This window comes from Podarcis cretensis (assembly GCF_951804945.1).
Source record: "Podarcis cretensis genome assembly, chromosome: 4".
Classification (NCBI taxonomy): Eukaryota; Metazoa; Chordata; class Lepidosauria; order Squamata; family Lacertidae; genus Podarcis; species Podarcis cretensis.
This window is the reverse complement of record NC_137173.1, coordinates 42084432-42099954: the sequence shown is the minus strand read 5'-3', so window position 1 is coordinate 42099954 and position 15523 is coordinate 42084432. Positions and strand designations below refer to the sequence as shown.

Below are 15523 nucleotides of genomic sequence, written 5' to 3'. Positions count from 1 at the left end.
GGCCTAAGACTGAAACATGAAAGTGGCCACGGTTTTCAGGCTCCCCCTGCAACAGCTGTGCAAGCAGGGCTGAGATCTTTCCCCAGTTGCAACTTGAGTAACAGAACCAGAGTACAAAAACATTGACTACGAAGCGGTCCTAAGTTGTTGCCCCATCAGCCCAGAACCTAGCCACCCTGCCTGGTGATTCTTGCTCAGCCCATTTGGATCAGGAGTGTCAGACATGGCCTCACTGTTTTCTTGGGTTCTTTCTTCCTTTTCTTATCTGAGTTATTCAGGCTTGGTTGTTCTCTGCTTCTATATGAAGGGCCTCGGCTCAACTCCCTTTCGCTGTATGGCGGCAGAGTGTCTTCCCCTTCCTCTTGCTGTGGAGGTTGTTGTTGTTGTTGCTGCTGCTGCTGCTGCCCTGGTTTGTAAGTGGACGGTGGCGACCAAGCATAGTATGTCCCTCCTCTCTGGCTGGATTGTGAGCTAAACTTTGAAGGTGTCCCGCCATGATCACCACCTTCATCATAGCTTCGCGATTTCCTCTCAAGGGCACTGGTAAGGTAGGAGTGGTCGTACTTCTGACTCCCTCCCGGTGTCCGACACACTAGCCTAGGCAAGTGTTTCTCTTCGTGGGCACGTCTCCTCGGTGGGCTATACGTCCAGCCCCGATCCGAATCTGTCAATGGCTCACGGTTTCCTGCCCTCTGCTTGCCATAATACTCATCGGATGAGTTTTCTGGGTGTTGCACTGCACCTCCACGTACTCCTCTGGATCCTGTCCTCTCAAAGCGCCGGGGCTCCTGAGGGCCTTCTGTCCGACAGACGTGCTGACTGTAGGACTCGGCGAAGGCTGCAAGTTCATCCATGGAGACAGCCGGCACTCCCATGGAGAAACTCTTCCTTGAGAGCATTTCTGACTTGCATCTCTGCTGGCTGAAAGAGACGGGAAATGGTTCATCTTTTCTGTTTCAAATCAGTAAGCCAGTCTTGTAACTAGACTTGCCTGCTCACCTAGGGTGAACAAGCAATAAACCCCAAGCGAAGCACCTGAATGACATATGCCAGCAGCCTAATATGCTTCTGCCTAGCAAAGGATACACACACACATGTATATATATATATATATATATATATATATATATATATATATATAGAATTGCTATCCCACCCTTTCTCCCAAAGGAGCTTAGGAGAACAAACAATGGAGTAGTAAAAAGAATACAATTAAAATAAACAACAACAACAACAACAACAACAACAACAACAACAAATCCGTTTATTGTGAGGACCATGCCTGTGCACAAAAATCAACACTACAGTAGTTAAAAATATTAAAATTCATTACATACTATGCCAACAAAACCTTCTTCCCACAAGATAGAAAAGGAGGGAAAACAAGCAGCGAGTTAAACAGATGGTGAAGGGGTCTTTACATTGTCGTCTATAAATCTTTCCCTGGCTTTCATGGCCTTCATCACAAAGACCGCTACCACATGGGTAATGCGTGGGTTTGCATCAACTAAAAAAAAATTTACTCTATCTTCAGGACTGGTTATAGAGTTGGGTATAATTTGCAGCAATGCGTCTCTAAAGCCCGAGTAAATGGGGCAATAGAGGAAGTAATGTGTAAGATCCTCTTTAATTTTCATAGAGCAAGGACATAAACGATGTTCAACTGGGGTTTTTGTGTATCTGCCGGACAGATAGGCAGTTGGAAATGTTTGAAACCGTGCCATGGTGAAAGCTCTCCGAAGGGTGGGATCAGTGATCTCAACCAGGTAGTTGGCACAGATTTTGACTGCTTTTACTCATGGGAACCAGTAGGAAAACCCAGAGTTTTTTATTTTGGTGGTGTCCAAAAAGGCGTCTTTTTCAAAGATCCATTCCCGAACTTTATCAGGGCTCCACAATTTGAGAGTGTTAAACTCTGGTAAGTTGTATCTGGATAGAATGTCTAATAAACTTTTATGCCAAGTGGTATTATGTTGTAATGATACAAAGGCTTGTTTAGCCAATAGGGTGTTCGGGGCATCTATGAGGTTGATGAAAAAACGCAAGAATCTTAAGTGGGCCCTAGCAGACACAGAAGGTAATCCTACTTCCACTCTAAGGAGAGCTGCCGGAGTACTGTGAGGGAGGCCTAGAATTCTTCTGAAATAAAAATTTTGGAAGATTTCAAGCCGTTCTAACAGCTTCTGATTCCATCCCCAGAGTTCTACTCCGTATAACATCTGTGGAATCACTTTTCCAACAAAAGTTTTTAGTGCCGGGGTCACCAGTTGCCCACCCCTCGAATAGAAAAAGCTGAGCAGAGCACCAGTTGTCCTACGTGTTAGAAGTGCTACAGTCTTGAAGTGGGCAAGCCAGCTAGATGTGGCTTGGAAAGTGATACCAAGATATTTAAAAAGGAGACATTGTTCAATTTTGTGTTCATCTAGAGACCATCTAAATGTATGTCGAGCTCTAGTAAACACCACAATTTTTGTTTTATCATAATTTATCTTTAGAGAGTTTTGGGAACAATAAGCTGCGAGCCCCTCCAGCATGCTGAGTAGGCCCCTTCGAGTGAGTGCCATGACCGCCATGTCATCAGCATATAGCAGTATATTCAGGTGTTTGCCTTCCAGGGCAGGAGCTGATGACTTATACTTTGCCATACGTTGGACAATGTCGTTTATATAGAAATTAAAGAGGAACGGTGCTAACAAACAGCCCTGTTTAACCCCTTTCCCCAGTGGCAGAGGGTCAGTATAGTTGCCTGACATCCCAGTTCTGATTTTAACTGTGGTGCCCGTATGTAACTCTCTAAGTATTTTGAGAAGTCGTCTATCAATATCTGTGTCATATAGTTTTTGCCATAATTTGTCCCTACAGATTGAATCAAAGGCGGATGTGAGATCTACAAAAGCCACAAAAAGTTTGCTCTTATATGTCTTTGTATACTTATCTATCATTGTCTGTAATACCAAACAATGGCCTATTGTACTATGGCCCTTTCTAAACCCTGCCTGTTCCGGCTTAAGCAAGTTAGAATGGTCAGCCCAGTCAACCAATTTGTTTAGCAGGTGGCGAGTATAGAGTTTATACACAATGTCCAGGAGATTTATGGGGCGATAGTTTGAGGGGTCTTGGGGGTCTCCCTTCTTATAGATGGGGGCTACCAGGCTCAGTTTCCAATTTTCTGGGATTTTGCATGTATCATTTATTGCCGTAAAAATTTGGGCCAAAAAAACAGCCCACCACTGGGCATTTAGTTTAAGCACCTCAGGAGGAATCATATCTTCACCGGGAGCTTTGCCATTCTTGAGTGTTTTAATTAGCTCAATTAAAATAAAGTAAAACATATTTAAAACATTTAAGAACAATGAAGAATATTTTAAAGCATATAAAAACAGTCATATAACCTCACAACAACTAATAATTCCAAGGTTGTTGCGAATAGGATCTTTCACCCGTCAGGTGTTTGGGTGAACAGGCATTTTCAAAAATTCCTCTTCAATGTTTATAATGAGGGAGTGGGGAAAGAGAGAGAAACCTCACCAGGGAGGGCCTTCCCTGGTTTGTTTTAATTCATGCTGGGAGAAAGTTGGGATAGAAAGAAAATAAATAAAGGAAATTCCACAAATGGGAAACCACTACTAAGAAGGCCTTGCTGTGGGTCAGCACCAAGAAGGCAACATCCAGCGGCGACAGCATCAACCAGGGCTCCCCGCTGATCGAAGGACATTTTCAATCACCTTTTATATTAATCTCTTCTCTGGACATAAACACACCCAGGTCCTTCGGCCTTTATTCACAGGATTTTTTCTCAAAGCTCCTCACCATCTTTGTCACTTTTGATTCTTACTCTCTTCATTGTCATTCAAGCACCTCCCCCTGCCCCCTCCTAAAAAATGTGGACCGCAATAATTAGAAAGAAAAAGGAGGGAAATCAGGAGAGCAAAAGGCATTCTCCCTCCCTTCCTTTTTTCCCCTTCTCCCAGGAGCTGCACTCACCTGAGCCTCAGGCTGCCCCTCTCTGCCCTGTAATCAGAGCATGTCTGTGGCCTAGATGTGCCACCTCCACTGATGACTCCTGCCCAGTATTCTGCATCACCATCCATGTCTCCTGAAGGGGGAAGCAGCTTCCTGCGCACCTGGCGGTAAGATTGGCGGAAGTTGGCATCTTCCTCATGCAAGGAGCTGAGCTCTGAGATGGTGTTATTGTCTGGGATGAAAGAAGGCACAGAAATGCTGGAAACCATGGAGATGATAAAAATAACTCAGAAGACACTGGGAAAAATAGCAATCTAACACTCATGGATTGTTGGAGAGCCTTCACATACCGGAACAGAATTAATTCCTCAAGAAACACTAGATGTTGTATAGAATATCTAAATACTGTATAACAGATCCATCCTTTCTGGATGGATGATTACCTGTAGAATTTTTTCTTTTATGAAAGTAAACATTGTGTGAATGGGTGAGAGAGAACTATAAAAATGGTGAGGGGGCTATTGGGTTGTTGGTTTTATTTTTATTATGTATTTGTGTGGTTTTATATTTTGATTTTATTCTGTGAACCGCCCTGAGACCCCCAGGTATAGGTCTGTATATAAATTCAATAAATAAAATAATAATAATAATAATAATAATAATAATAATAATAATGGTGGTGGAGTAAGACTTGTCCCTGTTAAACCAACCTTATCAGAAATGTGGACTTAGTTATCAAAAGCAGTGCTAAAACTGTTTTTCCTTTACCCTTTTTTAATAAAAAAATATAAACCAATAAAAAAAATCAAAGCAGTGCACATACAATAATTATCAATGCTACACAGATAAAATCTGCAATTTTAAAAAATGAGGATACATGACTAAATTATATTTCATTTCTGGGTAGGTTTGCTGAAATAAAGGCACTAAAAAGCTGTAATCTAAAACAGTATAGTGAGGGCATCTGCCTAATAGGCGGGCAGTTCCAAAGCATAAGTGCTGCCACAGAACAAGACAGACTACAGAACAAACATTAAATGGCACTTGTAAAAGCACCAATTCAGGAAAACATGAGAAAAAAGTGGATCCAAAGAAGGCAAAAGGGGAAAGGGAAAGGGAAAGGACCCCTGGATGGTTACCGTAAGTCCAGTCAAAGGCGACTATGGGGTTATGGAGCAAATCTTGCTTTTCAGGCCAAGGGAGCCAGTGTTTGTGTACAGACCAGCATGACTAAACTGCTACTGGCATATGGAGGACCGTGACACGAGCAACGCCATTTACCTTCCCGCCGCAGCAGTACCTATTTATCTACTCGCACTGGTGTGCTTTCGAACTGCTAGATTGGCAGAAGCTGGTATAGAGCAATGGGAGCTCACCCCGTCACACGGATTCGAACTGCCGACCTTCCAATCAGCAAGCCCAAGAGGCTCAGTGGCTTAGACCACAGCGCCACCTGCTCCCTTACAGATCCAAAGAACCACAAGGCTACCTCTATGTGTCAGTGAGAGATATAGTACTGTCTCTCACCATCAACAGTCTTTCATGTAAGAAAGTAAGAAGGTCTTGGAAAAGCATTTCTAACTTGGCGTGAGGGTCTGCTGCTCAAAAGGAAAAACGTACAGGGAATCAACAGGACATGTTCCAGCCCCTGAGTGCAGCCAAGTAGGTTTTTTTTTTTTTTTTTTTTTGGATTCTTAAAGCAAAACCAATGTAAACATTGTATTGCTCATAAAGATTTCCATATGCATTTTTTCACAGGTACTCCTCCATAGCAATAAAACATAGGAGAAGCACCCTACTGTGTGTCAGAATTATATGCATTCTGTCTCACTCTTTCTGGAGTGGGAGATAGACCAGCTCTGTGTGATTCACCAAACTTAGCTTTTTAAAATGACACGCTCTTTCCCTCCCATCACCCCCATTGCCTAACCCACTGCACATAGTGACATCTGGATCCTAGGCATCCCAATCTGGAGGAAACCTTTTTATAGTATTTCTTGTGGGTGGAAATGGCAGCATGTTCAGTGATGACTGCTTGAGTACACCATGTAATTTTTTAGTTTTTTTCCCTCAAAGCTGTGATTAAAGTCATTCCTTGAGTCTGTCAAGTGATTGAGGCAGCTTGTGTATCTCTGACAGCCAGGACCAAGTGGCACTAATGGGCTGAATCTATTGAATGTGTATGCTAAAAATAGAGGGCAGCATTTTTATCGGTTGGTTTTTTTAAAAAAAAAACCCTGTATTAGACGTATCTGAATGGACTTGATGAGTCAGTGACTTGGACCACCTCAGTGTGCAGCAATTTATTTCCTGCCGTCTTTTGCTAGAAATGATGGATGTGTACAGACATACATAATGTGGGGGTGAGCCCTATGTGGAAATGCACTCACTGTGTTTTTCTCTCCCGGACTGAACTCAGAAGAAACCATTTCTGTGTCTTTACAGCAGAAGGCAATTGTTCACCCTGCTGGTTGGTGGAAACTGACGGCATTACTAACTCACATTCCACCCCTTTCCTGAAGCACTTTTTCCCAATATTTTAAAAACTGTTTCCAACTTTTAAAAAAATGGCAGGGAGGGAGATGAATGTGCATGTGGTGCAATTAAGAAAGGTGGATGCCTTGTTGAAGAAACATGTTACTTTGCATCCTGTTAGTAGCCCAGTCTTCTGCATTAACATTCCATTCTATTTTGAATGAAACATTGTTGGGTTTTACTAGAAATAGCTGAACAAGTTCCATCTCTTACATCTCTCTCGCATCCTCCTCGATGGGTCAAACTGAGCCAATTCTTTCTCGACATAGTACAGCACCTTCATAGAATCTCTCTCTTTGTCAGCCTGGATTCGGTAGCCTTTCCGCACTATTGGAGAAGTAGTAAATAACTGGTCAATATGAATTCTTTCCAAAAAATAACTTTCAAGTCCTCCTAAACTAAGAATCAAATCAGGATGCCTAACTAGTTCCTGATTGCAGGGGAGAACAGAATCTTATGTGTTCGTTAACTCAAAAACCATAGGGAAATTCACGAACAATTACACACTTCCAAACCCTGAAGATTTTAGTGGAAAAGTCAACACATTCTTCTCTGGCACTGAAATAAGTGGACCTTTAAAATATGGAACTATAAAGTATGGGATCATGCCTAATTTGAATAACAGCAGTGAATGCCAGTTTCCTCAAACATTGTGTTTATTGCCTCTTCCCAACAAGACTGTCTATGACGTGGTGCTTCTTCCAATATGAATGTCTCTTTATTATTACGATAAAACTTCATCTTATCCATTTATGAAAGTGACTTTTTAACTGCTAGTGACCTTGATGGAAATTAGAGTGGCATTATACAGTCATCATCTCTTGAAGACCCAGAGGTTGTTTTGGCCTTTGGATATCTATTTGGGGAGCTTGCATAATTTCTGTAATTGACAGGGAAATTAGTCATCCTTCCCGCCTCGCGCCCCCCCCCCCCAATTGCAGCTGTGTAGTAGGAAAAATTTATACCCTATTTTGTGGAATGTAGATATTAATATCAGAGTGAGTTTAGATCTGTTGACTGATCCCAAACAATTAAGGAAGACACTCCTAAAATAAAAAAATGAGCTTAATGGGACTTACTCCCAAGTAAATGCAACATATTTGCAACCTTAAAGAAATGTCTAGTGTGGTCAGTAAAGTTCTTGTGAGTCATTCAGTCAGGATTTGATTCCATTAGCTATTCCATATAAATCAGAGATGATTATAGTAACCCATGCAACAGTATTTATAACAATTGCCCATGCCTGGTACCTGAGAAGTGAGAGGGTGGGAAGGATTTAAGGTAAAGGTAAAGGTACCCCTGCCCGTACGGGCCAGTCGTGTCCGACTCTAGGGTTGTGCGCCCATCTCACTTAAGAGGCCGGGGGCCAGCGCTGTCCGGAGACACTTCCGGGTCACGTGGCCAGCGTGACAAAGCTGCTCTGGCGAGCCAGCGCAGCACACGGAAATGCTGTTTACCTTCCCGCTATAAAGCGGTACCTATTTATCTACTTGCACTTAGGGGTGCTTTCGAACTGCTAGGTGGGCAGGAGCTGGGACCGAAAGACGGGAGCTCACCCCGCCGCGGGGATTCGAACCGCTGACCATGCGATCGGCAAGCCCTAGGCGCTGAGGTTTTACCCACAGCACCACCCGCGTCCCGGGGAAGGATTTAGCCGTGCTTTATAATGTATGCAACCAATTTAAAGTACCGTATTTTTCGCCCTATAGGACATACTTTTTCCCCTCCAAAAATGAAGGGGAAATCTGTGTGCGTCCTATGGGGTGAATGCAGGCTTTCGCTGAAGCTTGGAGAACGAGAGGGGTCGGTGCGCACCGACCCCTCTTGCTCTCCAGGCTTCAGGAAGCTATCAGCAAGCCTGGGGAGCCCGCGGGAGTTCCCGCAGGGCTCCCTAGGCTGCGGATAGCAGCCTGCTGCCTGGAGCATGGGGCGCGCTGAAGCCGCGGCTGGGGGGGGGGAATAACTTTTTTCCCCTTTATTTCCCCCCAAAAAAACTAGGTGCGTCCTATAGGCCAGTGCGTCCTATAGGGAATAAAATACAGTAGTTTCAGAGAAGCAGACCCAACACCATGTCTGATACCAATGAAATGAAAAATGCAGTGGGTTGTTGGTTTGTTTTTTCAAAGTATGTGTCGATTGAGCATCCTAGTTCAGTACAGCCATTTCTGTGCAGTGACATTTAAAGCACACACACAACATGTTGGGTTGTTTATGATACTTTTCAGTTCAATATAATTCTGCTTTTGGTCAAATACTGATTTATCACTCCTGAATCTGCTCCAGATCTTTTTGTTAATAATGAAAGAATGTTTTAACAGTTCCCCTTAACTCATCCATTCTTATTTTCAGTGGAGGAGAGCAGAAATGCACAGATTATTTAAACCCTTTTCTCCAATGACTTTTCCAATGATCCCTCAAAAGGTCAGTACACTAGTACAAGGGCACAGGAGCTTTATTGCCAGCATTTGGTCATCAATTGCTTTTTTCAGGAATGTCATCTTAGTGCAGTGCTGCTATTACCAATTAGATTCTTCCTTCCAAAATGCCACATGCCGTTTCAAGAGCTAGTAGTACAAGCATTTGATCCTAAAGTATTGCACAGGACTGTTGATAAAGAACACCTGCCATTTTCTTTGGCTGCCTATCACTGATAAGCAAAAAGGCATGTAGCGCTATCCTAAGCACGTTCCACTACGTTCAGCAGAACTTGCTGCTGACTAATGTCCATAGGATTGCACAAAGTTTTTCTCTGTCTCTTAATCACAGATCAGTACTGATTCAAGGCATGTGTGACATAACCAAAAGCACATGGAAATATGCACTGGTTATGCTGCCACCACACTGAACACTTAAAATGGGGCATGGCTTTCTTCTAAAAAGTTCCAGGCAAAATATGTGGCGGAAAAATATATATAATACCATAAGTTTTTGCTCATGAGTGGTAGACATGAAGCAGAGGTACAAAAAGGATTTGTGTTTTTACTTTGCATGATTATGCAAACTTGCACATTTCTTAATTTTGATATACAACTGTCCATCAAAAAACATACAAAGAAGTTTGTACCTTATTTTTCAGGAAAAGTCACCCTTTCCTAATCTCAAAACTTTCCTAGTTAGAATGAGGATATCCCTTGGTTTTGTTAATTTAATTCCATGTGAATACACTTGTATACATTTTCCTCCCATTCTGCTTCATTTGAGGGCCCTGCTGATATATTCTGACAAAGACCCAGAAAGCATCCAGATTACCACTTTGTCCTCCTGCGCTGGATTCACTTGCTGCCAAGGGAGGAAGGTGTGACTTCTCCATCAGAACAGCATGAGATGGGACTCCAGCCGCAGAGTGGACAGAGGGAATATAATAAGGCCCAGGGATTGATGTAACAGTTGAAGGGTATCCAGCCTTCGCAGCCTTTCCTGCTTCATACACTGGGGAAAAAAGGTAATAATTAAAAATGAAGCATTCACCCTGTAGTGCTTCCCATTTAACAGTTTGTAACTGCTTTTGATTTTAGCAACAGAAATTGCAACAGCCAATTGATTCTTCCAAGATCTTTTAAATGAGATGATACTGAACCCATTTTAAACAAACAAGCTCAGCAAGTGTCATCAGAAATGTTTTCATGTTTCAGAGATACTACGATCTATATATCTTCAGCAGCAAAATCAGGTTCAGGTCATAACAAGACTTTCTATCAAGTATATTTCTGCAAAATAATCAGAGGATTTGTTTATTTAAAAAGGGGGTTAATTAAAAATAATTAAACCACCGAGTAAACAAATGCAGAACCTAAATGAAATTTGAGGGAAATTACCCAGAAGCCTAATTAGCAAAGAGCATTCACCATGTAAATAGATTCTGTTTAATTTATCTTATAGCGTCATAGCAGTTCACCTTTAATACTACTGGAAGCCTCAAGCATGTATTAAAAGCCTGCAACTAGTTGGCCAAAGATTCCAACTTATATCAGAATGGGATTTGGCTTCTCACAGCAGACACAGGTGTGGACTGAGCATTCATGTGACTGATATTTCTTTCCACATAGTCACCCTGATCCAGCAAGATCTGTGTGTGGAAGAAAGCTTCTGTGCATGCCACCAGATGGATTTAAGATGCACACCTGGCTGCTCATTTACATCTGCATTGCTATGGACATCCAGTCACCATTCAGCTGACTGGTCCATCTTTAGATTTATTTAACACATGTTCATTTGGCTTCTGCTGTTGACTGAAGTCACTCACAAACATCAAGGAGACATCAAAATTCATCAGTAATTATGCAGTCACTTTTTTAAAAAACAACAACCCACCTTTTCAAAGTTAACAGTAAAAACAATGGGTTGATTCCATTGCTGGCTTTTGAAAATCCCCCTATCTACTGTATCTCTCCACATTATTTTCCTTCTGTTCAGAGGGTTCACCAACCCTCATGAGGTGTTTCCCAGAAGGAAAAAGCAGCTGCAGTAGAAGATAAGACCAAAATGGAGTGCCCCAGTTTGCCCAGGTGTATTTGCTTACTACTGATGGAAAGCCACCATTGGATGCAAGAGAGCCAAGGAAGCTGCCTTGTACCGTGTTGGACCATTGGTCCATCTAGTTCAGTATTGTCTACACTAACTGACAGCAGCTCTATTGGAATTAAGAAAGGGTTCTTTCCCAGTCCTACCTGGGCATGCCAGAGTTTGAAACTGGGACATTTGGCATGCAAAACAGATGCTCTGCTATAGAGCCCAACCCTATACAGATACATACTCCTCTCATCCAAACCACTGAAAGCCTGAACAAACAGATGGGCCTTCTTGGATTTTTCAAAAGGCTAGCAGGAAGGAATACTGATAATCCTCTTTCCAAGGGCCTGTTCAAAGGGTGTTTTAAAGCCTCATAAGAACTAGCTGCTCAACGCCACCCAGAACCCACAAGTTGAACATAGCTGCGGCTGGATTAGAGCCAATCTATTTTGCAGTCACCCCATGGATGATTGACATCCATATGAAACTCTGCTCTGTGAAAGGTCAACCGATACACGTTTGGCTTCTCAGTTCCCAAGGCAATTTGTCAGCCTGATTTTAATGAGCAACAATACTTTAGGGCTGACAGCTGGATCCTTCAGTTCTGTGAGAAGCACAGGAGGAGAAATATCATTTTAGCAATGAATACGGCAAGGAAGATAGTGTATCTACATGAAAAGGTGCTTCACAATTTCGTCCACATTGTGAACAAGTCACTCACGTGCCCGTGGACAGCAGCAGGTATCTGGGCAGCAGGGGCAGCGGACGTAGCAACAGCAGCTATGAGGACAGCACTGGCACCAGCAGATCCCAACCAGGAGGAAGAAGAGGAAGACGCCCAGGATCACCAAGCCCACAAACACCCACTCTAGAAAGAGAGAGGTGCAAATGTGTCAAAATGTTAGGACTATTTAGATTAATTCAGTGTGTGTGTGTGTGTGTGTGTGTGTGTGTGTGTGTGTTTACAAAAACCTCGGAATGAGTGTCTTTGGGGAATACTAAAGGACATGTAAATCAATTGAATTTGATAAATGAAAACATCTATTAATGCTTAAAAGGAAAGGCCGCCTTCAATATTTTTCACTCCATACAGGCAACCCCCTATTTATGCACGTTCAATAAGTATGCAACCATGCACACACGCATCATACAGAACCTGGAAATGACCCGAAAACGTCACGAAAACATCACCAAAAGTGCAGAATGGGGCAGGGGTCCAGCCCCCTCATAAAAAACTGCCTCGGCCCCTAGGAGTCAGCACCTATGCTATGATCTATAGATTGATTCCATTATACCTAATATTTACCTGGAGACCCAAATAAAGCTATAATTATCCAAAGACTGTACTGCCCCAAGAAAAGAAAAGTGCTTTTGCCCATCTCTCATAGCAAAAGCCAAAAAAGCAATGGGTAGGCACAGACAGCAATCTACTAAGTGGTAAATGGCGGTGATTTTAAGAAAATAGCAGTTCCTCCATATAGTGCTGTACAGTTGTATTGTGTTCAGTTGTATGTGCAAGTTAGGATTTTCCCAGTAGTAGCAGTCTCCAGCTACACCAACATAGGGATACACACAACAGCTTTATATAAACAACACTGGAGTATCCATTGCAGCAGTAGATTGAATAATACCCTAAATCTATCTTGCCTGTAGGGTTTTTAAAATATCAACCCTCAAATACTACCAAACCGCCTATCCATGTATGTCTGGGTAGCTTTAGCCGTGGGACGCTGCTGAACAAAAAACTTAATTACTTACCAAAGCTGCTTCTAGACTGTCACTAATTTGCAGGTAGAATGCAACATAGCAGCTAATACAGAATGTGGCAGCTAGACTGGTGACTGGGAGTGGCCGCCAAGACCACATAACACCTGTCTTGAAAGACCTACACTGGTTCCCAGTACGTTTCCGAGCACAATTCAAAGTGTTGGTGCTGACCTTTAAAGCCCTAAACGGCCTCGGTCCAGTAAACCTGAAGGAGCGTCTCCATCCCCATCGTTCTACCCAGACACTGAGGTCCAGCACCGAGGGCCTTCTGGTGGTTCCCACACTGCGAGAAGCAAAGCTACAGGGAACCAGGCAGAGGGCCTTCTCGGTAGTGGCACCCACCCTGTGGAATGCCCTCCCACCAGATGTCAAAGAGAAAAACAACTACCCAGACTTTTAGAAGACATCTGAAGGCAGCCCTGTTTAGGGAAGCTTTTAATGTTTAATAGACTATTGTATTTTAATACAGTGGGTACCTTGGGTTAAGTACTTAATTCGCTCTGGAGATCCATACTTAACCTGAAACTGTTCTTAACCAGAAGCACCACTTTAGCTAATGGGGCCTCCCGCTGCCGCTGCGCCGCCGGAGCATGATTTCTGTTCTCATCCTGAAGCAAAGTTCTTAACCTGAGCCCTATTTCTGGGTTAGCGGAGTCTGTAACCTGAAGCGTATGTAACCTGAAGCGTATGTAACCCGAGGTACCACTGTATTCTGTTGAAAGCTGCCCAGAGTGGCTGGGAAAACCCAGCCAGATGGGCAGGGTATAAATAATAAATTATTATTATTATTATTATTATTATTATTATTATTGATGCAACATCATACAAACAAATCAGAAAGAATACTCAATAAACAGCAGGCATCATAGAATCTCCCTGCAAACTTTGTGAAAACAAATCTGGATGAATACTTGATGGACAGGTTGATATGCAAGTGACCCAAGTGAATGGTCCCATGACTAACAACAAAGTCACCGTTGTCTTAGCATGCTCCGTGTCACTTGCTAAAGCCCCGGTTGTTCTCCCCAGTTGCTAGCTGCAAGCAGTTGCAAGCAGTTATGGAAAAGATGGGGAACCAAGGGCACATGCACAAGCAGATGAATGCACAAGATGCTGTGGTTGAATGGGAAGATAAAGCAGAAGAAGAATGGATAAAGTGTTAGATGACGGAGTACCTGGCATAATCTCCACAGCAAAACTGGGCAGGAGATCAGCAAACAGCCCTGTCCTGCCTAGAAAAGACAGAGGAGGGGAAAGAAGGAGAGAGGTTAGTGCAGGAAAATCACTCCCTTGCCTCAGCATGAAGCCTGCTCTTATGTTATGATGAGGTCTCTATGCTAGGGATGGGGGAGACATTGGATTCAGTTTCACATTTAGAAGTGAATTCACACTTTCCAAAACAGTACAAGAACAAGCCCACAGCCATCCTGCAAAATTTGCATTATTCCAAATTTTGCAATGGACTTTGCCAGCCAAAGTAACATGTAAAAAAAAAATGTACCTGCTGGAGTAAAGTGTGCATAAAAATGCATATAATAATGAAAATAACATACAAAATTTATTCTGTTACAGAAAAGTACTACCAAAAAGGGTTTATTAGGTGAGATTATGTACAAAAATATTATTAAGAGAAATTCACGCTAAAATGCTGATGAATTTTCATGAGGACTTTCTTTTTTAAAAAAGAAGTGTGATATGTAAATGTGGAGAACTGAATTTAAGATTAGAAAAATGAGAAACTAGTATGATTCATAGAATCATAGAATAGAATCATAGAATCATAGAGTTGGAAGAGACCACAAGGGCCATTGAGTCCAACCCCCTGCCAAGCAGGAAACACCATCAGAGCACTCCTGATATATGGTTGTCAAGCCTCTGCTTAAAGATCTCCAAAAAAGGAGACTCCACCACACTCCTTGGCAGCAAAATAGAATCGCTTGGCAGCAAAATAGCTTTCTCCCCTTTCTTATTTCTCAGTGAACTGTACAGGAATGGATGCAGTTCCCTTTCTCCACATCTTTAAACTGATACTGATTTAAAATAGGTAAAGGATAGATATATGAAATAGCTGCAGGAAGCACTGCTTCACAGGAGAAATAGTAACTATACATATTACATTGTTTAGCTTCATGCACACATATGTCTCTTAATGAAGACCAAAAAAAATATCATTTTGGCCTAGACTTTCAGTATATATGGCCTATTCCTTTTGAGACTTCATTATACGTAGCAGTCATAAATTCTGCATTGAGCCTGCATAGATTGCTTCCAGTTGACATGGAAACAACCTGGTTCAGAGGTGCTTTACAGAAAGGAAAGGCTTGACATTGTAAAACAATACTGTCTGCGTACTGCACAATTGTGTTAGTAGCAGCTTGGGTCATCCCAACCTTGACTGCCTTTGGTACTTTTAGAGATGTCTGGTAAAAACCCAGAGATGCAGGGAGTTGGGGATAAGGTCTCTTAAAGAAAACTGATATTTCTAAAATTAGCGTTGTAATCTGGATTTTTTTTGTTGCAGTTAAAGAACTGATAAGATCTCAGTTAAAATGGAAAATGCAAAGAGCTGAATGATTTCCACCATTGGTCCTGGCTCTTGTGAATACCCCAGCTCTACAAAACATTGGCCCAATTTCACCGAAAATGTAATTTTATCAGCATGGTAAGTAGTAACCTATACAGAGTTTAACATTTTCACCTTCTATGTTTATGCATCTATATTTTGTTACAGCTCTTGATTAAATGGTTG

The 15523-nt window shown here is 42.3% G+C and overlaps 1 protein-coding gene across 5 annotated transcripts in view; it reads right to left on the bottom strand.

Annotated features, from left to right (window-relative positions):
- The window catches only part of ILDR2 (immunoglobulin like domain containing receptor 2), a 41306-nt gene that overhangs the window by 2498 nt on the left and 23285 nt on the right, over positions 1–15523 (bottom strand). For 2 of the 5 annotated variants that reach the window (XM_079974798.1, XM_079974796.1), the window contains 6 exons: positions 13950–14006; positions 11729–11875; positions 9748–9927; positions 6712–6825; positions 3985–4195; positions 181–921 (listed from right to left, as the gene is read on the bottom strand). In XM_079974798.1, coding sequence (XP_079830924.1) covers positions 195–921; positions 3985–4195; positions 6712–6825; positions 9748–9927; positions 11729–11875; positions 13950–14006 — 1436 coding nt within the window. In that variant the 3' untranslated portion in view covers positions 181–194. The remainder of the gene's footprint in view (positions 1–180; positions 922–3984; positions 4196–6711; positions 6826–9747; positions 9928–11728; positions 11876–13949; positions 14007–15523) is intronic. The other 3 variants (XM_079974797.1, XM_079974799.1, XM_079974800.1) reach the window with 3 other exon arrangements.